This window comes from Hippichthys cyanospilos, chromosome 2 (assembly GCF_059441005.1).
Source record: "Hippichthys cyanospilos isolate Australia breed blue-spotted pipefish chromosome 2, RoL_Hcya_1.0, whole genome shotgun sequence".
In the NCBI taxonomy this organism is placed as follows: domain Eukaryota; kingdom Metazoa; phylum Chordata; class Actinopteri; order Syngnathiformes; family Syngnathidae; genus Hippichthys; species Hippichthys cyanospilos.
Genome location: NC_142370.1, coordinates 20,842,507 through 20,869,062, shown reverse-complemented (window position 1 = coordinate 20,869,062; position 26,556 = coordinate 20,842,507). Strand labels below are relative to the sequence as shown.

At 40.9% G+C, this 26,556-nt stretch overlaps 1 protein-coding gene and 1 long non-coding RNA gene across 3 annotated transcripts in view; one reads left to right on the top strand and one right to left on the bottom strand.

Moving 5' to 3' along the window:
- LOC148427812 (uncharacterized) overlaps nt 1-3,656 on the bottom strand; it is a 4,603-nt gene extending 947 nt beyond the window's left edge. The window contains exons 1-2 of the long non-coding RNA XR_015868383.1: nt 3,503-3,656; nt 3,239-3,415 (exon numbers count right to left, since the gene is read on the bottom strand). This is a non-coding gene — a long non-coding RNA (uncharacterized LOC148427812). The remainder of the gene's footprint in view (nt 1-3,238; nt 3,416-3,502) is intronic.
- Nucleotides 1-26,302, top strand: part of abcc4 (ATP binding cassette subfamily C member 4 (PEL blood group)) — a 27,159-nt gene extending 857 nt beyond the window's left edge. For both annotated transcript variants that reach the window (XM_088438875.1, XM_088438884.1), the window contains exons 3-31: nt 5,649-5,769; nt 5,938-6,162; nt 6,659-6,748; nt 7,498-7,661; nt 8,240-8,365; nt 10,206-10,455; nt 10,703-10,810; nt 11,708-11,797; nt 11,877-12,068; nt 12,200-12,294; nt 12,370-12,456; nt 13,593-13,689; nt 15,640-15,840; nt 15,929-16,066; nt 18,229-18,266; nt 19,292-19,431; nt 19,549-19,695; nt 21,993-22,072; nt 22,661-22,811; nt 22,887-23,006; nt 23,080-23,190; nt 23,281-23,381; nt 23,565-23,756; nt 23,843-23,998; nt 24,588-24,677; nt 24,822-24,994; nt 25,653-25,758; nt 25,841-25,975; nt 26,090-26,302. In XM_088438875.1, coding sequence (XP_088295001.1) covers nt 5,649-5,769; nt 5,938-6,162; nt 6,659-6,748; nt 7,498-7,661; nt 8,240-8,365; nt 10,206-10,455; nt 10,703-10,810; nt 11,708-11,797; nt 11,877-12,068; nt 12,200-12,294; nt 12,370-12,456; nt 13,593-13,689; nt 15,640-15,840; nt 15,929-16,066; nt 18,229-18,266; nt 19,292-19,431; nt 19,549-19,695; nt 21,993-22,072; nt 22,661-22,811; nt 22,887-23,006; nt 23,080-23,190; nt 23,281-23,381; nt 23,565-23,756; nt 23,843-23,998; nt 24,588-24,677; nt 24,822-24,994; nt 25,653-25,758; nt 25,841-25,975; nt 26,090-26,179 — 3,814 coding nt within the window. In that variant the 3' untranslated portion in view covers nt 26,180-26,302. The remainder of the gene's footprint in view (nt 1-5,648; nt 5,770-5,937; nt 6,163-6,658; nt 6,749-7,497; nt 7,662-8,239; nt 8,366-10,205; nt 10,456-10,702; nt 10,811-11,707; nt 11,798-11,876; nt 12,069-12,199; nt 12,295-12,369; nt 12,457-13,592; nt 13,690-15,639; nt 15,841-15,928; nt 16,067-18,228; nt 18,267-19,291; nt 19,432-19,548; nt 19,696-21,992; nt 22,073-22,660; nt 22,812-22,886; nt 23,007-23,079; nt 23,191-23,280; nt 23,382-23,564; nt 23,757-23,842; nt 23,999-24,587; nt 24,678-24,821; nt 24,995-25,652; nt 25,759-25,840; nt 25,976-26,089) is intronic.
- Nucleotides 26,303-26,556: the final 254 nt, after the last annotated feature.

The window sequence follows — 26,556 nt, the reverse complement described above, 5'->3', positions numbered from 1 at the left end:
CCAACTAGCGGTGACCCTAACCTTCCCGGCATGTCGCATTTGAAAAAATCATAGCTTACGGGGATCAGTTTTGACATTCTTCAACTTAAGCTCACTTAAACTGATCTGTGAAGCACTTCAATCCTTCCAACCATCCATTGTCAACACTACTTTTCTGTTCAGGGTTGCAGAGAGCTGGAGTCTATGCCATCTGACAACATCTTAAACGGGTTGCAAGTCAGTCACGTAGCAGCAGTTAAATATTGTTTTCATATCTTATATCCATCCATCTACATTTAAAAAAAAATCAACCTCCTTTTTAGTACATGATTGATAGGTTAAGTATCTGTTTAGCCTGCGACCCTCAAACTAAACAGGTTTGACAGAGGTCATATCACACTACTGTGTGTGCGCGCAGGTGATGCGCTTAGGAAAGCCATTTTGCACTACAATAAAAGTGTAAAAATACTCGTTTCCAGTTATGTAATGAATCGTAAATGTATACAGCAGTGCTCCATTTTGCCTGCGTCCATGCGTCCGTGACGCATAACTTTTGCTAGGGGACGCATACTTTTGAATCAACTTGCATCAGTGTTTTTTTTTTTTGACTCGGACACATACTTTTCAAATCAATGTGCGTCCATCAGACGCGCCGGTATGTTTAGCGACAACAACGTGTTAAAAATATTATTTTGAATTTACTTAAAGTGTATCTCCGAGATGTATATCAGAAAGTTATTCGCCCGCAGCAGCGAGGAATGGAGTAAATGAAGTCCTAGCTAGCTAGGCATCACAATTCTGTCTTAAATTCATGCTAAGTTAGCTAACATTATTCCTTGTGTCAAGACAACCATATTCATTTGTTGTATGAGCTGTCAGGGAAATTTGCAGTGAGTTTCAACATCATGAAACAATGATCATTTTGAGAACACCACATTACACTTGTCTTAGTTGACAGACAGACCATCTGGATCAGGGGTGCCAAACTGTTCTGGCCCGCGAATGGGTTTAATCTGGACCGCAAGATGATTTTGTGAAGTTTAAAAATGAGCTGAAAGTTTTACTGGATAATCTTGAAAATGTTTATGGTTAATAGTAATGTTAATATTTTATGATAATAACACTGTACTTGTTTTAGACAGTATTTTTAAAAAAAAAAGGAAGTTGTTGTTTTAAAGTCACGTAAATGTATATATACCATGACTTTATCAGAATAGAATTTCCTCCACCCGCCCGCAATCTTAAACGGGTTTGACACCCCTCTTCTGAATAGTGCAGTGGTTCTCATATGGTCTACCTTCAGGAGGAAAAACATATTTCCCTATCATCAAGTTGTGGGCCAAATTTTTAAACCATTCACATTTTTTCACAGAAAATTGCACAGTGTACTTGTCTGTCCTGACAAAGATTCTGGGATCTGACGCCCCCTTTTTAAAATTGACTTATAAAAAGTATCTTTAGGCCCAAAGCAAAGCATTTTTTTTCAGTATTCAATCAATCAATTAGTAGTATTAGTGACAATTTAAACATACAAACACTCAAAGTAAAAGCGGACTTTTCTAGCAAAATGGGCCTTTCTATTAGTGGTTGTGATATGAATAAAATGATGACAGACACTACATGTAAGTTCATTCTATTTTAATAATTTTTTTTTCTGTGACATTTGTTAATATCTGATGTTGATTTTTGCTCACATCTTGTAAATGCAGTTTGAATCTTGGACTTACTTTGTTGTTTTTACTGCGCAACTTTTGGTACGCTAAAATTTTTTGTCGGGACCCATAGTTTTTTAGTATTGCGAGTCTTGGGGACGCCGCAGTTTTCAGAGGTAAAATGAGCACTGATACAGTAATCAAAATTTACAGCATCCGATACCTCTATCCAGGTTAGAACTTACTGCTCTAGAATAAATTAGCCTCTGCGTTAAAAGCATTGAGAGCTAAAACAATCAATCTGTGTTAAGATAACAATATTTAAAGCACTGTTTTCCTGACTATCATTAATGTGATATGTGATATGTTCTCAAATTGTATCTTGCGAAGTGCTTTTTTTTTTTTGGTTCTGAACTAATTTCTCATTAGCAGAGGTGGGCATTTTACATTGTTTTTCTGGTTAGTCATTTCGACTCCTGTTGGTATGTGGACCCTCTTCCGTCGTCGTCAGTCTTTCGAATCTGTAAATTTAGCCAAACCGTTGTTGTCAATCTGTCAGCCAATTATTAACAGCAATTCTTTCATCGCCAAAAGGCAGTTTAAACATTTTTCAAAAATTTGGAAGATTCAACTGGGTGATAAACCATTACCAACAGTGTCAGGTGACACAGATGGTGATAATTATGACGACAGATTACAATGGCAGATGAAATCTATTGTTGTTGGTCCTAGTCTTTTTTGAAATAATTTCATGGTCCGTCAGACAAACGTTGATCCGTCGATACCAGCGAACTGCCCACCTCTGCTCTTAAGTCATATTTATGAAGGGATTATTTTTTTTCAATCCTTTGCAAATTAAAAAAAAACAAAAAACTTAAGATAAAAATGATTTTAAAGTCATTTTAATTAGTAGCAATTGGATGTTGGTTGAAGATGTGATTGTTGCATCCACCTTCTGACACCTATTTTTGTTGATTTTTTTGTTTTTCCTCTGCTGGCCGTTTCAAATGTGTTCAAATGACAGCAACGGTCTCCCACACCATAGTTTGGACATACATACATTTTTGTGTCCATACTTAAAAAATTGTGAAGTTGTCAATGTATGAGACCAAGTTATTTGAAGTGTTACACAATCTCTTAAAAATAATCTCAAGCTCTGATATATGATTAAAGGGTTTTACAAATGTTGCATGATGTTTCTCTCTGTAATGGCTTGGCTTCGTGACAGTAAGTTGTTGGTCAAAGTTTTATAACATCATAGTGCAAGATGTGATGTTTAACTACCAGAGCACCTCATAACTTAAGAACACTGTCTGGTTAATGACTCACGCATAATGTTGGCAGTCCTTATCTACTGTCATTTGTAGTGGAAAAACATTGTATATTTTTCAATCACTTTTTAGGAAACCTCAAGAAAACATCTTGTTTGTTGAGCCAGTAATTAACATTACATCTTGGAGACTGACCTATGGTATTGATCAATAAAAAAATAAAATTGATCCAATTTTGACAGGTATGTTTCGCAACAAGGGTAGCACTATATGTACTGTATTTTCATATGACTGTAAAACATTTAGTTTTATTTCAATCAAAGAAGTTTCGATTACCGTTCTGCACCAAAGAATTCAATTTGAACTGGAACTGTAAACCATTAAATCTGTTGGTGATAGCATCTCAGTGCAGGCTGTTTTGGAGGCTTGCAAAAGAAGACTTTCCAGCCATTTCATGGTGTACTACTGCATTTCCAATGTGTAATTACTTGCGGAATCTTGTCTCTGTAGCAGCTGAAAATGTAAATGATAAACACACATTATTCCTCATTTGTTATTGAGGTGCTACATTGGAACTGTTGTAAAGAAATCAGAATTTACATCTCTGGTTATTTGCTTGAAGTGCTGAAGTCATAGTCGTCAGTGGTGTGAAATGATGTATGCGGCATAGAAACATTATATAATAGACACAGGAACTATACACCTATCCCTACTTTAACTCTAAAGCTGATACAGTGTTCCCTTGCCACTTTGCGCTTCGCTTTCCGCGGCCTCACTACTTCCTGTTTGTTTTTTGTTTTGTTCAAAGGACCGTCACTTCATAGCAGCACATGATACTCTGGAACCACTCCCACACTCAGTCCTAATGTGGAGTCTGAAGCGGTCTAACGGCACTAGTACACAATCTTGTCCAAACAAAGGCACCTTTGCTTAAAACTCAACCACTGCTCTTCTACATCCGACACTATTTAAGGGCGTTTCGGCAAGATTCGGTACACGATGCAGGTTGTGCATGGGAGGTTGCGGGGTGTGGGCATATTGAACAGAGGGACAGCACAGACTGAGGCTGGCCCTTTAAGAACAGTTGCAATGCAATATGGGAATAGGCGGAAGGGAAGGGAAGGGATAGCCGCGTAACAAAAACAGGTGACACAGCTGGTGACGGTTACAGTGATGGACCGAATCTATCGTTTTTAAAATGTTTCCGCCATTCAATGGTCCGTTGGCAAAATGTCGGTCTGTCAGTACTGACGAACTGCCCTCCTTTGGAAGTTGTACATAATCAATAGAGCAAAAAGGCATCCATCTCCTGTAACTATGCTGCGGTTTCCTGCAGTATGCTGAGTCTCCCGCCCTCTCTCCCTCCTCTGCTAACTGCTGTCACCCTTCCTTCTCTGCTCATCAAGAAGAAAAAATAGCGACCGGCCTCTCATTAAAATCAAAGTTCACACAACTCTACAAACAGCTAATCGTATTGTGTTTCAATTATAAATCTCCTTAAAAGTGAAATGAAGGACTCCTCTCCGGTGACAGAAAGTGTTAGAGATGATTAAAACCTTTACTTTTCAAAAGCACAGTCAACCATCAAACGGGTAACTGGCAGAGATGGGATATCAAGGTTCAGAAGGTAAAAACTCTTATCACAGTTTGACTTAAGCCATATGTGCTTCTACTCAATTAACCTACTAGCTAAATAGAAGCACTTGTAGCTAAAGCCAAACCATGGCGGTGTTTTTACTCTCTCGACCGGATTTTCTCCATCTCTGGTAGTTGACCAATAGCTAGTTGTCCCTGAGACAGACCCAGACTCAGACTCATGTGTGAACTCGCACACGAGTTTATTCCTATGGACCTCTGGCGAGTTCTATAATGGCACAGGTGAATGAATGTAAACTCTACTGTTAAACCTCTGAAGCAACATTTTGTTTTAGAAACTCTGCATTAAATAGGATACTGTTTGTTGAACCCGATTTTTATAGCCAGGTCGATATGACTTGAAATGTGCTTGTTTGTTTGTTTGTTTAAACTACACAGACAAAGATTAATCGACATTATATCAACATGCATTTTTTTCCATGCTGTACAAAAATCAAAGGTGATCTTTTGATGGGCCTTCTGATGCAAGTTGTCTGTATAAAGAAGGCTTATGTATTTCTCAACCGAGGATATAGGTAGAATGAACTTTTAAATCTGAGGGAATTTGCTTCTTTTTATTACTTAGCCAATTTTTAACAACATCGTTTTATTATCCTTATCTTCATCGTGTGTGGTGAGAAGTTGTTTTTCCCTCAGGCCAAAAATCGATCCAGTTTAGTTCAGTAACATTCTTGTACTGCTCACAAGCATATTTTTAATTTAGTTGTTTGCCCCAGTTACTCCCATCAAAGACTTTTTCTTTATTTATTTTTTTGGTGATTACCTCCTTTGCAGGTTTGTTTCAAGGGAAGTGGGTCACCTCCTTCCTTGAGAGAAAAAAACCCCAAAACTGTTCACACAGAATTCAAAATGTTCCATAATTATTGTGTCCACAGCTTCATTAATAATCAAATGATGAATAATAGATTAAATGCTAGAACACAAATCTAGCCTATTAATAGACTTAAATTCTTTTGATCTCAATTCATGCCCATTGTTTGCATTTGCACTGGTAACAATTTGAGCAGGAGCAAAGCATGTGACCACTTTACTCTTGGCAAGCAGATACAGTAAATCACCTGACTGACTCTTCCTATTATTTCCTTCACAGATACTGGGATCATGAGGTCCATGAGGCCACCAAAGAATTTCGGAAGCCAGCACTCACAAGAGTTATCATTAGGTGTTTTTGGAGAATATATTCAGTGCTGGGAATATTTACCCTTGTTGAGGTCAGTTTTAGAGATAGTATTGGGCAACCAAATCTTTAGCAGGCATGAATGTGTAGACATTTCCTAACTGCAGATTAGAATGAAAGTATCCTTCTACTGTCTGGCCAAAGAGTAAGTCACTGCTTTACAAGAACTCGCACTTCATCTTTTTTTCCTCTTCTATGCCAGGAGGTGATAAAGGTGATCCAGCCAGTCCTTCTGGGGTACATGATCCGCTATTTTGAAGATTATGACCCACACAATAAAACAGCCTTGAATGAGACCATTGGCTACGCAGTCGGGCTGTCAGTCTGCACCATCGGCCTGAATCTGCTGCACCACCTTTACTTCTTCCACGTCCAACGAATTGGCATGAAAATCAGAGTGGCCATGTGTCACATGATCTACAAAAAGGTAGGCATGTGAACATTTTAACCAAGTCTCTAATAAGGAAAAAAAAGTCTCTGGCGATTGTTGAAGTTGTGCACATGGAGGGTTTCTAAATTCTGTCACAAACATGTTTATGCTTAAAAGTTGTAAAATGCGTCTAGTTTAGCGCAATTTTGTTGACATTACAATTACACCTACAGTTCTTAAAGGGGTGGTGCTTTTCATCATGTCACTTTGTCTTTGTGATATGAACACATCAACAAAACAGAACAAAATATTCAGAATGTCCTTCTTTCTTGTTTTTGTCATACTGTTTACATACACTGTAGTCACATAGACTAGTCAAAAGATGTGTCACAATTTCTCATTCAGTAGTGTAAGAAGGTTTTGAAATTTTTTGACTGAAAGTGTAGTTAATAAGAAAATCTCAAAACTATACTGGACCATTCCACTTTGCTTATGTTGGCGATACTTGTTTGAATTCGTTTTTTGCTGAGCTGAATTTTTATTTCAAAATTAGGCTTTGTGTCTCAGCTGTTCTGCAATGGGAAAGACCACCACAGGTCAGATTGTGAACCTGCTTTCTAATGATGTCAACAAGTTTGATGAGGTAAGTCACATACTAAGCCACCAATATGAAATCCAGTATAGTACGAAAGGAGTCTTTGTACAAAAATAAAGTTTGGGAGTCTATAGTGTCATAAAGTGTGTTACCTGCCAACTATGTGGTAACTATATTGGCTTGTACCTGATTATTAGATTTGAATTCTAGGAATGTTTTTAGCCAATTTTGACTGAGATAAGATGAAATAAGGCAGTGAGTTTGAAATGGGAGTCTGAGTACCCCTGCAGGCACTTGAGATTTAACTAGCAAATTGCAGGTATTAACAAATATGACTTAACTTTTTATTTTTTTACAAGAACGTTACATTTTTCTTTTCAAATTAAGAGCATTTTTAATGAAACGAAGCAACTTATTGCAAAAATATATTCCATAGACTCCTTTGCAAACATCGTATGTCTTTATTTTGTGAAGTCTTATTAAACGCGCATTGTCATTGGTGATGCAATTTTCCAGCAGACAGGTCAAATATTAAACAAGGGATGTTACACAATCCATCTTCTGGGCTTTCTGAATAAAAACACACAAAGCGCGATCTCTACAAATGTAGTTCCAAAGTGTACCAAATGAGACACCACTAGTTTTGAGCCCTTTTTTGTTTGTCAATCATAAAAGTGCTTTGCGTAGATTTGGGAGCTTTTGGCTGAAAAAAAAAATTCACAGGGTGTAAAGAACCATTCAGATAAGAATCCTGAGTTACTTTTTTGCATGGTTTATTTGTTTTTTTTCTGTACCAGGTGACGATCTTCCTGCACTTCCTGTGGGTGGGGCCCCTCCAGGCAGCAACTGTGGTGGGACTCTTGTGGAAGGAGATTGGACCATCTTGCCTGGCAGGCATGGTGGTCCTCATGTTCCTAATGCCCATGCAGACCCTGTTTGGGAGACTTTTTTCCAAATTCAGGTAACAATTTATAGTTTCATTTTACTATTTTTTTTCCAAGTTCAGGTAGCATTTCACAGTTTCATATTACTATCTTGCCTAAAGATTACACCAATGCCCAAAGATGTGTGTACCTATAACATAGGTGTACCTTGTGACATCATGTTTAAAAAGATTAGAGTCTTTAATTATCACCAAAGGTGCATCAACAAAAGTTGTGAATTTTTATGTACATGTTCATGCCTTAGTTTTTATTTATTTTTAATACATTTGTGTAAAATTCCCAAGATGGCATTATGGAGTATTCTGTGTAGACGTTTGAGGATAAAGCTTCATTTAATTTATGGGGGAGGTGGTGGAAAATTTAAATTAAACCATAAAGTTAAAACCATTAAACCATAAATTTAATGGTGGAACCATTTAATTTATGGTTCAGTGTGAAGCTGTAACATGACTCTAGAAAAAGTGAAACACAGTGAATACTTTATGGAAGGACTGCATCTTCAAACATATATTTGGATAAATAAATCTATGAATTGACTTCACACAGTCTTAAATTTGGCTTCTTTTCAGTAACTTTACTCCCATCTCTTCTGCAGGAGTAGGACGGCCATCCTCACTGACAACAGGATTCGCACAATGAATGAAGTGGTGTCTGGAATTAGGATCATCAAGATGTACGCTTGGGAGAAACCATTCGCTGCTTTGGTGTCAGAAGTCAGAAGGTGAAATTTTTGTTCTATCACAGGTTTGTTGAACAATCAAGAGAAAGAGTTTAGAAATGGCTAGTTTGATTGTGCAAGGCTTTTTATTGTAGAGCTGTGGTGTCATCTTCACCTCAACAAATGTGATTGTCCACTTTTCCATTTCTGCACTGAACCACAACATTAAGACACATATGCACAATCTACAGTATATGTGCTTCTGAATGAACGTCTGTCCCAGAGTGTTATCTGATTTTTTTCCTCCCAAATCAACCTTAACCTTAACAGATTAGGTGGCATAAATACTGTCATTCCCCAATACAAGATGCACTTTTTTTCCCAACCGACGTCCAAGCGTCCAAGTCCATTCTTGTTCATACACAGGAATATTACTAAAACAGAGAGGATCATGTAAAGGTCATGGTGTCTCCAGGTGATTCAATTAAGAGTGCACTGGGCAGAAAATACGGACAAGTACAGTAATCTCACTTATCGCGGGGGTCGCGTTCCAAAATAACACGCACAAAGTGAAATCCATGAAGTAGTCCCCTTTATTTATTTTTTGATTATTTTACAATGCAATACTGAACTATAGAATAAAACCAAAAATCAAAACCAGTTTTAAAGCCCCAAATGAGTAATTAGTAAATAATAAGTTAGTAATTAGTAATAAGTAATTAGTAAATATAGTTATACAAGGTTGGAAACATTGTAACTCGCGTATTTCACAGTCCCAACTGTGCCTCTTTGTCCTGACTCCGCACATTGTTATGGGTAGTTGTTGGCGCTCTTTCTTTTTCTAAACGGATATGCCCGGACATCAAATTAAAGTGAAGCCTCCTATAACAATACACTTGAAATTTTAATTTATGACAAAAGAAATCTAGGTAAAAGTCAGATTTCCAAAGCTGAGCATTTCTACTTTGCTGTCTGTGTTCCTACATAGTGTGTGCGTTTGCTCTAGGTACGCCTACGAGTCACGTGATCGGCTCCCAGAGACAATCAATGTGCTTAGTAGCACGTTTGCACACGGTGCTTACAGGAGAGACACAGGAGAGACGAAAGCAAGCTTTTGGATCCTCTTGCCTTTTGAAAGAAATTGACAAATGAAAAACCAATACAGTACAGCGTATTTCTAGACAACAGTAAAGCCCCTGAGCCTATCAGGATTCAGAGCACAATGCACTGTAAAAAATATCCACAAGGTAAAAAATCCGTGAAGCAGCGAACCCGTGCAAGATGAACCGCAATACAGCTAGGGATTACTGTTTTCCATTTGACTCGTTTATTATTTGTGGTGTTTTGACATATACACACAATCATAAAATTAATGGAACACGGATAGTGCGCAGCTTCGGGTATTTATGGCAAAATGAATGTGAGCTGCGTTGCAAGGAAAACGAAAATCAGTTGCTTCGAAGCATCTAATGTTAAACCGTCAGGGCGTTCTCAGACCAATCACATAGTGGGAAATCTGAAATACACTTTAATTATTTACAGATATGAACACAAGAAAATATAGAATATCGTTGGTGCGTCATACACCGAAACGTTGAAAATACCAAAATTTGACCCTAAAAATAAGGGTGCGTCATTGCGCCCTATATTTGGGGAATTACGATAATTTGGATTGGATGGTTGGAGTTTGGGTTCCTCAAAACTAGACAGAACATTGTATAGTGATTGCATTAAAAAAAAATAAATAAGATTGTGCAGATGTACCTGAAAAAATGTTCATCGTCAAAGTCTCATTACTGTGTTTCCCCCATGAGTCTGAATCATTTGGTTTTTCATTTTTGTGCGCCTCTTCCTCATCACCATCGTCATTATCATCAGTATCATCTTCCTTCATTCTCTGTAGGAAGGAGATCCACCAGATCATGATGAGCTCGTATTTGCGTGGCCTCAACATGGCCTCCTTCTTCTGTGCCAGCAAGCTCATCGTCTTCATCACCTTCACCCTCTATGTCCTGTTGGGGAACAAAATCTCAGCCAGCCGAGTCTTTGTGACTGTCTCACTGTACACAGCAGTGCGCCTCACTGTCACACTCTTCTTTCCCAGTGCCGTAGAGAAACTCTTTGAGAGCCGTGTCAGCGTTCAGAGAATCCAGGTCCGTCGCTGTATAATCATGTCGGTGTTTGAACTATAGACCCTCGTTGCTGGGATTTTAGAGATTTTTTTTTTTTTGTGTGTGTGTGACCGTCTGTTATGTCCTAGCACTGAATTTGAAATGATCATGTGAGAATGTCTGAAATTGCCGTCACTCAACTGTACCCGAACATTTGGCAGCCGTTTGTGTTCTTATTGCTTCAAAGATGTTGATAACATTGGCCATGTTCTTGTCTATTTTGTTCAAGGAGTTCTTGTTGCTGGATGAGATGACAAAAACTAGCGCTCCTTTGCCACTTGTCGAGAAGCAAGATTCTGCTGTTGAGATCCAGGATCTTATGTGCTACTGGGACAAGGTTAGAATCGTTAGCATGTGAAGTCATGTTTCCACCGAGGGCAAGTACTTGGCTCTACTCTCCTCTAAGCTACTGTACTGGGCTTTCCACCAAAGACATTGCGTTCCATTGCGGCTCTTTTGGAATATTTAATCAACCAGAAGATGATATTCACTTTCTCCATCAAAGGAAGGTTGTGTGAGTGAAAGCTTGATTCTTTTTCCTCTCAGTCATTAATGGTGGCTGATCTATCTTGGTGGTTTGTGCTGACGCACATTCAAATGTGTCTCAGATCAATCAAAGGCATCCAAAGTATCTACATTAGGTTTTGGAGCGGTGCTGCCTTTTATGCAACCTTACAGCAGTTTCTACCAGAAAAAGCGAGAAGAGCAGAGTCGGTTGGACTTGTATGTGGAAACTTTTTTTTTTTTTTTCCAGGTAGAGTAATGAGCCTACTCTACTACAACCCACTCCACTAAACAAATGTCCTTCTGTGAGCAAACATTACGAGGATTAACAAATAAAATGAATCGTAAAGTTGTGGCTAAAGGTTTAGACCAGTGGTTTTCAAATGCGGACACAAGTACCCCTGAGTGTATGTGACGGCACTTAAGTATGAGATTTAACATTTTCAGCAAATATCAGCGAATCTAAATTAAGGCTTTTTAATACCAGGGACAGGGACAGTTTGTTTTTCTTTACAAATGAACATCAATTCAGTTAGAACATGAAGCAACTGATTGCTAAATTGAGTTAGTGACGCCTTTGCAAAATGTTCTCTTTATTTTGGGACCTTTTATTGGGATTGTCATCAGTCGCACAATACTTTTCTTGGACTGTCCAATTGTTACATTCTGAAAAGTGAGATTAGATGATGAAAACACAATCTTTAAGGTACTATGTGTGTCACCTCCCTAGATTCTGGATGCTCCCTGTCTGCAAAATGTCACACTCAGTTTGACTGGAAAACACCTGTTGGCTGTAATTGGACCAGTGGGTGCAGGGAAGGTAAAAAAAATAAAATAAAAATATAGATTAGATAAAACAAGGACTTGTGAGCGCATTTGTAAACATTTGATCTATCCAGTCTTCACTATTGAGCGCAATCTTGGGAGAGCTTCCTGTTGAAAAGGGTGCAATGAAGGTCAAAGGTCAGCTAACCTATGCATCCCAACAACCCTGGGTGTATCCTGGCACAATCCGCAGCAACATCTTGTTTGGAAAGGAGTTGGATCTGCGTCTGTACGAAAAAGTCCTCAGGGCCTGTGCTCTAAAGCGGGTGAGCAATTCAGCCTGTTGGAGTTCTTCTGAACATGCTAAGACAGATGAAACCTGCCCCATAATTATCTTATCAAAATACCAACTTAATTGGAATTGAGGTTTCTATTGACTTGCTGTACTAATGTGTAGGACTTGGAGCTGCTTCCAGATGGAGATCTGACCATGATTGGGGACCGTGGCGCCACACTCAGTGGGGGGCAGAAAGCTCGTGTCAACCTGGCCAGGTAGTGAACATGCAACAAAAGATCAGTCATTGCATGTCCAGTGTCACTATTTGGTGGATGTTGATGTGTTTCCAGAGCTGTGTATCAGGATGCTGATATTTACCTTCTGGATGATCCTCTCAGTGCTGTGGATGCTGAAGTTGGAAGGCACCTTTTTGAACAGTGAGAAACAACTTGTGTCACATTTCTAGATACAGTATTGTGAAAGGGTGAGAATCCTGAAAAAAATGTTTCCACTTTGGAGTGGGATTTATTTGTGTGTGTGTGTGTGTGTGTGTGTGTGTGTGTGTGTGTGTGTGTGTGTGTGTGTGTGCGTGCGCACGCGCGTGTGCAGGTGTGCGCGGACATATATTAATATATATTTAAGTTTTCCAAGGTGAGCTGGCTACTTTTACACTGTCTATTCAAGCAATTAAGTAGAAAAAAGAAAGCCAGATTTTTAATGATTAATTTCTTTTCATTATTTGTTTGTTTTGAAAAGTTATACTGTATCTTCTAAGGTCTTTTAGGATGAACTCCACTTTATTGTTGTGATTTATACTCACAAGGGTTGCAGGCTTGCTGGTGACTAACCCAGCTGACCTCGGTCAGTGGGTGGGGGACACCCTGAACTGGTTGGCAGCCAATCGCAGGGCACACATAGACAAACAACCATTCACGCACCCAATCACACAGGACAATTAAGTATGTCCAATACACCTGCCATGCATGTTTTTGAAGTGTGAGGGGAAGCTGGAGTGCCAGGAGAGAACCCACAAGGGGTCGGGGAGAACATGCAAACCCCACACAGGAAGGCCGGAGCCAGGTGGGGTTGAATTCGGGACATGCTAACCACAGCACCACCAAGCCACCCTATTTCTCCTTTAATGGCATGAAATTTAGGAATACAGCACCATTGTTTTTTTTAGCTTTTTATGAATTTGTGTTCATTCAAACAAAGTATGTTTTTGTTGTTTTGTTAAAAGGTCCATTGCAGAGAGATATCACTGACCGAATGAAATCAATAAATATTTTTTGAAAGAAACACCCTTGTAACTTTATATAGATATATTCTTTCATTATTAACAAACTAAGAACAACAACAAACTAGGAACAAACTAATGCGTACTACTGGACACAGACATAAACGAAAGGCTACAAGTAAAACCGAAGGAATGTGTTTGATATCAGGACAGGAAGAAGTGTGGTGTTGGTCTTGATGTGCTAACAATGGCTTTTCCTAAGCACTGTTGTGTAACAGTTGGACACAGACTTATTGTGGACACAAGTTTATTGTAGACCTTTTTTTGTCAACCTAGATGCATATGTGGCCTGCTGAAGAACAAACCTCGCATCCTAGTCACTCACCAACTACAGTACCTGAAGGGAGCAGACCAGATAGTGGTCCTCAAAGAGGTTTGTGATTTCCAAATACACGTTACAAAGTCCACAAGCTTTAATTGATTATTATTGGTTATTTTTTTTACTTCAAAATTCACCTGATTAAAAGTAATTAATTGTAATTGTAGCTCTAAGAACTTGTTTGCCCCTTATTTTTTCGGACTACACAACGCACCGAGTTGTAAGCCGCACTAACACAAATTTAACAGATAGTTTTGTCATGTAAAGGCCGCACCGGTCTACACGCCTTAGATTATAACATCAGATATCTACACTCAAAGGTGGTACATTGATGTTTTTCAAGTCTTTGTTTATAATTAATGCTTTTTTTTAACTGCCTGGTCTACACGCCTTAGATTATAACATCAGATATCTACACTCAAAGGTGGTACATGGATGTTTTTCAAGTCTTTGTTTATAATTAATGCTTCATGCATTCAACAGACCTAACATGCCTGCATGGTTAGAAATAAGAGCAGCACCAACACATCTCTGACACAGATTAAATATAGCTGCACATTTAGAAATATGAGCATTACCAGCATAACACCACCAACACAATAGTAACATGGTTTGCGAGTAAAAATAAAAACTGCAGATAAGCTATACTTGACTATGGGGCGCAGGGTTCAAGGCATGAGAACAAAATTTTGGCTTGTAGTCAAACTTTAAGGTACATATAATGTTACTATAATGTTACATGTGTGAAAAGATAGCTCTCACAGGTAGACTTAAAAACATTTATCTTAAACACCATTAGAGGCTTTTTTTTCTCTCCCAAACAATGCAAAACACAGTTATAGTTACACAGCGCCCCGCCACCATTCTCAGACACTCCTGTTGTAACATGAGGCATGTACTATCTTGTGGCTTTGCTCCGCTGCACTGCATCGTGAGAATGAGAGCAGTTCCATATACTGTGTATCCGCCGCGCCGCACGGGCGGTCCGCCAACTTAACGCAGGACTTGAAAAATATGATCCACCGCCATCCGACCATTGTCACTTCGACAGTTCAGAAAGCACCAAACAGGAAAAAGAAAGTGATCTACATCCGGATTTACAAAGAAAAAGCACTCCACACCGAGAAGATTGTCTTCTCCAGTCCCCGCACAAGCACAGTATGATCTTCAGGGACGCGGAGCAGCGTAGCGAAGATGCATGCAGTGTGAGGTGTACGACCTCGTTGCAGTGGCGCTACGCAGCGGAGCAGTGTGTAGAATCCAGTGGTTAGACTGGAATCGCATTATTGAGATTTGCTATATTTCATTTTTTTGGCCTTATTCTCAAACTCAACTAAAAATACTTACAGTATTTTTGCTCCAAATTGCTACACACACACAGCCGCACGCACGCACCTCAAGTCAGTGCCGCAAATAGCTGATGAATATTCACTAGGAGGACGGACTTGGACAATTTCATTGATTAACTGTGACACGTTTGAGACTGGGTGGATGTATTCGCTGATTGAAGCACTGCAGTGAAAATGAATAAATACAGTGCAGCACCTTAAAAGCTGCAAGGTTCAAAACATGGTCCAGAACTTGTGGTAGTTAATGCAAATGTTTCAGAAACCATCATTTTTTTTTACCTTAAACAAAATGACTTCTTGTAAACGTAGTCAATAACTAGATTTTGGGTAGTCAATGACTAGATATTAATCAATAACTGCATTTATGGAGGAGTCACATAGTGTGTAGTCCATGACCAGCTTCAGTCAACCACCAAACTGGTATGAATCATGAATTAGTACATTTGTGAATGGTTCTACTACAAAGTTCCGTTGCTAACCAAAATGTATGTGAAGTAGCAGCAGAGCATGTAATTGTCAATTGGGCATGAGGTATGGCCATCATGTATGGCTCAAACGCTTCCCACATTGAATTTGATTTTGCTTCTTGGAATTTGACAATTACGAGACAATTTTACAACTACAATTCCGTCACATTAATCTGTCCTTGTTCTAGGGTCACATGGTAGCCAAGGGGACGTACACGGAGCTACAGCAGAGTGGAGTGGATTTCACATCACTCCTGAAAAAGGAGGAGGAGGAGGAACCCCATCAGCCTCCTTTAGATCTTTCCCCTCGAAGTCGGACTTTGTCCCAGAACTCAGTGCGGTCTCAGGCGTCTTCCGTGCACTCGATCCATGATGGGGACCATTTAGCAGTTTGTACAATGATTGTCTTTGCAAAAATATTTCACATGGTGAAGCCCATCAAGAAGCTCATAAACATCACTGTTCTTCCACACCCAGCCTGAGCCTGTGCACACAGTGGCAGAAGAGAGCCGTGCACAGGGAGCCATCGGATTTAGTATATACATGAAGTACCTGCGGGCTGGTGCCAGTATATTGTTTATCATTTTCGTGGTGCTCCTGAATGTTCTGGCTCAGGTAAGCAAACGCAAAATGACCTAGTTACACTTGGAGGGTTAGGTTTTTTTTTTTTTTTTTTTTTTTTTTTTTTTGGGAACGTTTGTGGAATTAATTTCTAAACCAGTACTCTTCAGTGAGTCACCGCTGTGTAGTGATTCGCTCGACTAGGGCTACACAATTAATCAAATTTTAATTGCGATAACGTTGTTGGCTGCCTCGATTCATTGAGATGATCCTCTGCAATATTAACATTTTAAAAGCCGGCTACCTATACGTGTCAAATCAAGCACTTTGTCAGTTTACCACTAGGGTTGGCAAATGCAAGGTTACGACTTCATTAAGATTAAGAAATAGCAAGAGAGCAAATCCAGCTGCAGCGACAAGAAGGACGACATCAAGGCTTGCTTTATTTTTGACATGCGCCCGCGAGATCTACGCGGCTCAAACGACGTCATTTTGTCAACGTAGATTCGTATATACAGCGCTAGCTGTCAATTGAGACCCATTAAGAAAAATATGATTTTGGCATGTCGCGATTGAATTTTTCTTAATTGTTTACTTTATTTATTTATTTTAGTTTATTCTTATTCTTATTTGTAAGTATCAAGCCTTGAAACCTTGTTTATATACTGCTTGTTCAAAAAAGGGCAATACATAGACATGTTTGAACAAATATGATGAATAATCGTGATAGATAATCGTGATTATCAACATAATGATTATGAACATAGTGATGATGAACATAATCGTGCAGCCCTACACTCGTCTGACTTTGGAGCAGGCAGCTCGCTCGCAAGCAGGCTTGACATTAACACTCACCAACCCACTAATGCAGGACAAGCAAGTGTCACCCCCGCTAGCCACTAATGGATTTTATACATGTAATTGTAGTTTTCTCAAAAGGTATCTATAATAGTAAATCTGTTACAATATGAGTCAGACTGCAGCGCCGATTTGCCCTCCCCACACACAGAGATTGCTGTGATTCATTTGACAACCTTTTTTTATTGGCGTCACTGTTAAAAGGGAGTCAGTCAGAGCGGCATTGATAAAAAGAAATATCTTTTGTGCTGAGGACTAGCTTCTTAAATGTTGAAACATTTGAAACATATTTTTAGGCTACTGCAGATGACTTGAGGATGACTTGAGTATTATGTTTTGTGCATTTTAAAGTGACATTGCATTTGTTGAATAAAAAGTGGAGTGCCCCCTCCAAAAAAACAAACATACAAACAGACAAAAATGCTAGGTTTTATTACTTTTTAAGGTAAAAGGTGTACAAGTTGGAAGTACTCGGACAAGTAGAAACCCAAACGAAACCTAAAGAGTTTAATGTTTCATGTAGTTGGAGGGCTCTCATGAACAAACGATATTGGGAGGAACTCAAGGCATAAGTCAATATTTTTCTTTGGTTACAATAGGTTTGAAATTCACCGAGTGTGTTATTCCGTCCACCTCCCAAAAAATTCTCAGCCCCACCAAAACCGCTATTGGGGTAGCAATAACCAGAGGTGGGCAGTTCGTCCTTGCTGACGACCTGTCTGACTGACCAGCGTAATGCCGACTGATAGCCGAATGACAAAAACGTTTAAAAAAAACTACAGGCTAAGATTGATGGAACAGTAGAATAAGGCTTGGTTCACACTGCAGCCAAAAGTGACTCAATCCAGATGTTTTTGCCCCCCATGCAACCTTTGTATGTTCTTCTAATGGTGGTGTGACTGACAAATGTGATGCATTCCTTTGGGTATGTGGTTTTAAATCCGATCCGTATCCGATCTTTTGTCACACGCCTTCAGACTGAACGGCCGGGTCCCATTAATCCAACTCGCCTGTAACAAACAAGCAAAAATAAATACATAAAAAAGCCAAAACTACAATAGCGGACAAGGTGAATACAACTCAATCAAGGGAGAGCGAGGTGTATTATGTAGGGATGGCAAAATTGAAACGTAGATTGAAAAGCAGAGTGGCTGGCTCTTGCGTCTGGGAAACCACAAGCCACAGTGGTTGGTGACTGAACAGATTCATGGCAAGCCCTGCTTGAGACACTGACAAGAATAAGCGGTATAGAAAATCAATGAATGGATAGGTTCATTTCTGGTCTTTTTATGAGCACAAAGAATATTTCATTTAGACATGTGTGATGCAGCGAAACCCACTAACAGCGCATTTTGCAGGTGGCGTTCATTGTGCAGGACTGGTGGCTGGCTTACTGGTAGGTATAAGGCCACGCCCTCCTAAGGTGGATTTGTTATTTGATTCGTGACAACAATGGACATTTTAGCCCATGTGAAAGACGCTTCCAGTTTGCTTTTCAACACTTGACTATGTTTTTGCGCTGCTGCTTGAATATAATCAAATTGCCGCTTCAAAAAAAGTTCAAAAAGGATACAAGTACACGTTTGAGTAGCTCATTTTTAAGTGACGATCTGAGAAAATTGTATTTATTTCTTTGAATGTCAGAACCCAATCCAGAAAAACACAGCAACTGTTGTTGGACATTTTATAATTGCACCTTAAATGGACATCAATGCTTGCGGCATTGCAAAGTCGGATACAAACAAATCGGACATGCCCAATAAATTTCAAAATGAGCCACATGCATATTTCACACTTTCACATATTTCATGCTTTTCAGAATTGACGTTCTTAACCTGTCAGTATTGGCAGTGTATTTTGCACCGTTTGAAGTTTGGTATTCGTGTTTTGTTAAACATATACATTTATCCTCATGTACTGCACTCATATATAGCCAAAATTAAATGATAGCAGTATAAATGCTCATCTTGCAGCACTCAATAAAACAACTGACTTTATGATACTCGCACAAGTAGCAAAAGTAGCCCTGTGGAAATATCATCAATACATACTGTACAAGTACATCTGGGGCAGCTTACAGCACAGCTGTATGTCACTGTCAAGTCTTAAAGCATACTGCAGGCGTCGGACCCCAGCCCTCGAGGGCCGGTATCCGGCATGATTTCAATTTTTCTCTCCCCAAAACACCTGATTCAAATGATTAGCTTATTAGCAAGGTCGACAGGAGTTTGAAAATGATCCTAATCATTTAAATCAGGGGCGCTTGAATGAGAATGTTGGAAAACATGCAGGATAGCGAGCGGCCCTTGAGGACTGGAGTTTGACACCTGTGTCTTAGAGTGAGCAAATGTTAGCAAAGCAGCAACCCCGAATTGTTAATATGTTAAAGTCACAGTATTTTTTTGTTACTTGTGTCATCAGGGCTGAAGAGCAAAGTAAAGTGGACACCAACGGCACCATGCGCCACGATGGCAAACTGGACAGCAACAGCACCATAGACCATAACGTCACCAAAGTTTTCAAGGAGCTAGACCTCGATTTCTTTTTAGGCATTTATGGAGGTAAACACATGCAATTAGAGGTTTTCTTGTTCGAAAATGACCAAGTACAGATTTTTTTTACATTTGTCGCTTGTTTTAAAATGACCAAGTGGGACTCCCACTGTTGCTATTTCACAGGTTTGACTGGAGCCACCATAATTTTTGGTTTTGTAAGGACTTTGCTGATGTTCAAAATGCTGGTTAGATGTACACAGGCCCTACACGACAGCATGTTTAACGCCATCCTTCGCACTCATGTGCGCTTCTTTGACATCAACCCCATCGGTGAGTAACTGTCAACGTACGAGAAAATCCACTTGCTTGCGGGTGCCATGAGATTTTCATAAGATGTTCATAGAAGCTCTCAGTGACATTGTTTAGTCATGTTTGAAACGAGTGGTTCATCTCGTTTGTCGTCAACAGTGGCCTCGTGTACAAAGACTTGCATGGATTTCTTACCGAAATACAACAAAAAATTTCATGTGGTACACATAAAAAAAATCATTAATTGTCCGCAGGCATAAATCCCATCACGTTTCCTTTATACATCCCAATCAACATAGAATTGAGGGCACAAGTTGGAATACCTTACCACTCCCTGTCTGCGACTACATTTAAACATGCAAATCTTACTTAAATGAGCCCTGCACCTTCGACTTCTCTCGCCGTACGATCAAAAAATAGGAAAAGGATAAGTAAGACGGAAAAATGAGGAGCTTCACAGAATGCAAATTGGTGGTGCAACCCATTGATTTGGATGCATGGAAAAATGTCTCTAATGCTGCTAAAGCTGTCGTTCTTTTCAGCTGTTTGCTTTGCGCCACTTTGCGCATGCTCTTATAGCCACCATGGAAATAGAAACACATACAGTATGTGTGTGCGAATTGTTCATTGGTGTTGATTGTTGAAGTATTTTTGATGTGCACATCATTCAGTCATCATCCAGAGGACTAGTTTGTTACATGTGGTAATAGTATGTTACCCAGTATCACCTCTGAGCGTCACCAAAATATCAACGGTTATAGAAACATGCCAGATATGAAGTTGGCATGCAGGACCGCCCATTAATGCTGTAATTTGACTCTTAATACATCTGCATACACTACATTTTTGTGCGCGTACACTTGTTGTACATGAGCCCCTTGGCCCTTTGTTTTGCCCGGGTTGAGACGGTGTCCAAAGTTATTATTGAAAAGATACTCACACCATTCCCGCTATCTAAGGTTTATTTGTGTGCGTGTGTATTGGGCAAGCCATTTAAAGATAAGAGAAGTTTAAGAGAGATTAAATATAAGAGAGGTTATCTCATGAGATAAGAGAGGTTTGTATTTTTCCTCATTGGTACACATACTCTACAGTCTGTGCAGGTAAGCGTGAGAGACGGATTGTAAAAAAAAAAAAAAAAAAAAAAAATGGTCGCCAATAAGTATTGGGCGGCCAGCAAAAGTTACTTTGAAAGAGGCCCGATCATGAAACGTTGGATAGTCTTTAGATCATTTATTCGTGAAAATGGGTGGCCAATAAGTACTGGGCAGCCAGCAAAAGTTGCTTTTAAAGGGGCCCTATCACAAAACGCTGTATGTTTTTTTTTTAAACAATTTATCTGTGAAACTGGGTGGCCAATAAGTTACTGGGCTGCCAGCAAAAGTTACTTTTAAAGAGGTCATACGTCAAGTCAACTATTTGGAGCTTTTAACCATGTTCCAATGTTGATTTCTCTCCCTAAAAACCCCAAAGTATTATTTTCCTTCATTGATTAATTTGAAAGCATTGAAAGCACTTATTCTGCGTTCTCACACCGGTCCCGCAGGAGCACACAAATATGACTCGAAGAAAACTCATAACGACATTCACACGACCACGTTTTGCACCAAGTTGGCCAAGTAAACAGCAATGTTTTGTTTATGTAATAGCTACAACGATTCACTGTAGTAAATGCAGAGGTGGCAAAAATGTGTTTTGGAGTTCCCAGCCGTACAATCGACGTCAGTATTAAATATATCATCCGCGAGAAAACACCCTGAACCGGTTGCCAGCCAGGCACAGAGGGACGAACAATTGCCAGTGTGCCAAATGTAATTTACATGCATATGTTTAACTGTGGAAAGTGAACAAATACCATGATCAAGGCCTGCCTGTTAATTTTTTGTAACTTGCAGATTTGTAGTTGGTATTTTAGCCCACTCCACTGCACAGATCTTCTCTAGAGCTGCGACGTTTGAGGGCTATCGCTTGGCAATCGAAGTTTCAATTCCCTCCATAGGTTTTCGGTTCGGGTGAGGTCTGGAAACTGGCTAGACCACTCCAGAACCTTGATATTCTTTGGATTGTTGTCTCGCTAAACCCGGCCATGTTTCATCTTCAATTCTCTGACCGAGGAACGGAGGTGTTTATCCAAAATGTCACAGTACATGGCCCCATTCATCTTGCCGTCGATACCGACCGTCTTTCTGTGCCCTTTTCAGAAAAAGCATCCGCAAAGCATGATTCCACCCACAAAACATACGCTGTATATATGTAGATGTATAATATACTGAACTGCTTGGTATAAATGGGACTTTTTGTGCCCCATTTGATCTCAGGCAGAATTTTAAACCGCTTTTCAAAGGACATCGGCCAGCTGGATTCTATCATGCCATGGACCTTTGTTGACTTCGTTCAGGTATGAAATCAGAAGTCGACACTCAAGTCCACTGTCATGTCTGCAAGCAAAGTAATTCTTCTGCCAGTTTCAGCTACACAAAACAAAAATATAGAATAGAATGTTACTGTCCCATCACGGAAATCACGAAAATCAGATATTATCTATAAATCTGCAGCACTGAGTTTGAAAGAATACAAGCACACGGTTATCAAAAAGGTATGCTTACCTACAACAAGGTTGAAAGGGATTTGAAAATGATGAAATTCCATTGTAGTTACAATCTACACAACTTCACTGCAATTGGTTTTTAAGCCCCATAATTTAGAAAAGAGGATGCAAAACTGCTAGCAAACATAACGTTACTGTTGATAGTGATAAACAATGACTTCTCTGCCTTCTGCACTTTAACTAAAGTAGACTTGGCGATCTCAGAGGTGTGTGTGCCCCCCCCCCCCCCCCCCCACCCCATTTTGGCTCCACTCCTAATCAGCATCATTCCCCTAAGTCCTTCCTACCCCAATTTCAACCATGCCAGATGTCCGAAAAATTGTTTATCAATATCAATAATAAGTGAAATTGATTCCGTCTGTATTTTTTTGTCCTCAGGTTTTTCTGCAAATCCTTGGTGTGATTGCAGTGGCGGTTGGTGTGATGCCCTGGATTCTCCTCCCTGTTCTCCCGTTACTCATTGTCTTCCTCTTCCTCCGGCGCTACTTCCTGGAGACCTCCAGGGACATTAAGCGCCTCGAGTCCACAAGTGAGTGTCCTCCCGCGCGGTTCAAAACTAGCGCGTCTTAATCATTTTTAAGGGAGCTCCCTTCCTCTCCCGCAGCTCGGAGTCCAGTTTTCTCGCACCTGTCGTCCTCGCTGCAGGGTTTGTGGACTATTCGAGCCTTCAGAGCAGAGGGGCGCTTTCAAAGGGCCTTTGATGCCCATCAGGATCTGCATTCAGGTTGTTTGGGGAGCGAGTCTGCGTTTGTTGGCGGAAGGAACAATGACCATTCCGACCTGTGCTCCCAAAACAGCGGCGTGGTTCCTTTTCCTGACCACGTCTCGCTGGCTAGCCGTGCGTCTCGATGGCATGTGCGCCATCTTTGTGACGGTCACCACATTTGGCTGCCTGCTGCTCCGAGACCGTAAGGAAGTCGACTTCTACCGTCATACAGAATAAGTATTGTCCGAAGCGGTCGGATGGAAGGGTTTTTGAAATGCGTTTCTCCTGTCAGAACTGGACGCCGGCTCCGTGGGTTTGGCTTTGAGCTACGCCATCACTTTGATGGGCATGTTCCAGTGGGGAGTCCGGCAGAGTGCTGAGGTGGAAAACATGGTATGAAGCCAGAGTTGCAAAGAGCAGACGTTCCATAAGTTGCAACTCGCCATGGAAAATTGACCACCCCTTTGTAACCTTATCTAAAACTGAGTGAAATACATTTTTCGAGTTTTTCAGTCAATCGCGAGTGTTCTTCTGTGAGCCGCTTGAGAAACGAATACGTGGTCGACCTGTTGACAGATGACCTCGGTGGAGAGGGTGGTGGAATACACCGAACTGGAGAGCGAAGCCCCCTGGGAAACCAAAGAGCGACCTCCGCCCGGTTGGCCCAGCAAAGGTCTGGTGACTTTTGACGGGGTCAGCTTTTCTTACAGCACTGATGGGCCCAAAGTTTTGGACAACTTAAAAGTGACCTTCCAACCCAAAGAAAAGGTCAGATATTGTAGTCTGTAGCATTACGTCACGAGCTTGCTAATGGCCTAAAAAAAACCCGCTGATGTCATGCTCAATCATGTCAGGTGGGCATCGTGGGTCGGACAGGCGCCGGGAAAAGCTCCCTGGTGTCGGCATTGTTCCGCCTGGCCGAACCGGAAGGAAAAATCTACATTGATGGCGTGTTAACTTCTGAGCTGGGCCTTCATGACTTGCGTGACAGGATGTCTATCATTCCTCAGGTAGAGGATAGCCGCCCTCCTGGCTCCGATCACGCGACAGCGGAACTTTTGTTATGAAGCAGTATTATTCTAGCTACGGATTTCTCACTAGAGTCTGGTTTTATTTTGTTTTGACTTTTGTTTTTTAAAGTTTTGAGTTTATGTTTGACTTGTTTTGACATGTGGGTTTGTCAGTCTGCACAAATGCTTCAGGTTTTTTTTCCTTCTAGATTTAGTCATTTCTTGTTTTATTTGTTGTCTTTCTTGTGCGGAGGAGTTAAAAAAAAAAAACATCACTCAACCCATAGACGCATCAAACACATGTATTGTACTGTATAACGGTGTGCACTCCGAAATGCAATAAGTGCAGTGCACAATGCTGTTTCTAAAGTACGATGCATCACAAGTTCAACACCTTAAGTAAAGCTAGTTCGGTCTTGTTTGCTTGCCAAGTTGCCAACTCCCGGAATGATTTTGTGTCCCAAATTCTTATTGAGAAATATTCCAAACATAGCACGTCAAGCCACCCGTTTTTTTGTTTTCTTTAGTCGTACACAACCTGGATGAATGGACATTGTGTACATTTGTGCCTGTTTTCTTCATTCTTCAGGACCCAGTGCTGTTCACGGGCACCATGAGAAAGAACCTAGATCCTTTCAACCAGCATTCAGATCAGGAGCTGTGGAATGCACTACAAGAGGTAGCACGCATGCAAGCAGAATGAATCCTGCAGAATGTCACGGGAGATGAGCGCATTTCGAAAATAATCCCATAGTATCAAAACCGCAAACAATCTGGCCTGGGACATGTTGAAGATTCCTTGTTTCCTCTATGTGGCCTGCAGGTCCAGCTGAAAAACGTCTTAGAAGAGCTTCCTGGAAAATTAGAAACGGTACTGGCTGAGTCTGGTGCCAACTTCAGCGTGGGCCAGAGGCAGCTGGTGTGTCTGGCCAGAGCCCTCCTGAGGAAGAACCGCATTCTCATTATTGATGAGGCTACTGCCAACGTGGACCCCAGGTAGTCAAGTCACTGCGCTGTGTGTATTGTAGCGGGTTTTGGCGCAGTTACTCCCATAGGTGTGCGTCTTAATCAGCATCCGTGCTGATCCACAAACGCTGCCAAGAAAGCGCGACAGCCCGGCTCGGACTCCTCCATTGAATGTTGCGGCCGAAATGGCAACGAGATGATGACCATACATCTGTAGTGGGAGTGGCATCACCTCGTCCTTTCAGACAATGATTGGCAACGATCCACAACGTGCACGCTATACATTTTTGCAAATACTCTCGTTTCTTTCTGGTATTTTGAAAGCCTCAATGACTGTTTTCATGGCTTCTCCGTGCAGGTAAATACTACATTTTACCTGCCCCACCTCATTGTAGGTTTGGGCCAACAACCGGTTTGACGGCTTACCGGGGTTTGAAAAAGTCACGGTTTGAATAACCACTAATAGTGTATGCCACCAGCTCTTCTTTTCTTCTTTGCGGAGGGTGGGTCGAAACAGGGCACGATATTATTGGTCGCTCGCGGGGTTGAGCCAAATTGTCGGCTCTTTGAAGTTAACGAGACGCCGGTCAATTTCCTCGGGACGGGAGGTTTTAGTCCCATCATTCTGGGCGGGCTCGCAAATCTTAAACGGGCGACGGTTAAGCGGCCGCTGTACTCATGTTCGCAGGACAGATGAACTGATCCAGAGAACTATCCGAGAGAAGTTCCAGGATTGCACCGTGCTCACCATCGCTCATCGCCTTAACACCATCATAGACAGCGACCGCATCCTGGTGCTGCCTCTTTCCGTCGATGCGTGCATATTTCTCAGGCGAAGCATCTTTGAGCGCGACTTACTAACACGCTTGGCTCCAGGTTTTAGACGCAGGGACAATCCACGCCTACGATGAGCCTTACACGCTTCTCCTAGACCACGCTTCCATTTTTCATAAAATGGTGCAGCAGACTGGCAAGCAGGAAGCCGCGGCCTTGCTGGAGGCGGCTAAAAAGGCAAGTCCCTGGAGAACGTTTGCACATTTTGCTAGCCGCGCCAGCTCGGCGCCACTCGAGTGCCCGTTCGAGAAAAGGAAAAGTGAGACTCGCGCCGCGCCGTATACGTTGCAGGCTTATGACGGCAGAAGACGACTCGACCTGAGTGACGGTGGGCCGGACGTAGCAGATAAGAGTTTAGTCATCTTTGAGACAGCCTTGTGAGACATCTGGGAGTGTCCATGATGCGCACCATGCAAAGCACTGCTGTACAAACTGTAGATGTGCATGTATTTATTTTGCATACTTGTTGGTTTTTCACACCAAAAAAAGCCTTTCTTTTCCATCTGCAGCAGTCACTTTATTTTAACTTATGAGCTGAGTGAGTGTCTTTGGTGTGCACGCTGAGATTGTTTTCAAATCTCTAGATCAAATGCAAGCAACATTTCAGCTTGTTTTATGGTCAATAGGGAGTCAGCCAAAAACCCGCCTATAGTAGCCAGCCAACGTGTTACCGGAAGAGTCAAGTCAAGGGTTCATCAAAACACAAGTTTAAACATAAAAATACGTACTCTGCCCGAAAAAATTCAAAATGGAGGCAG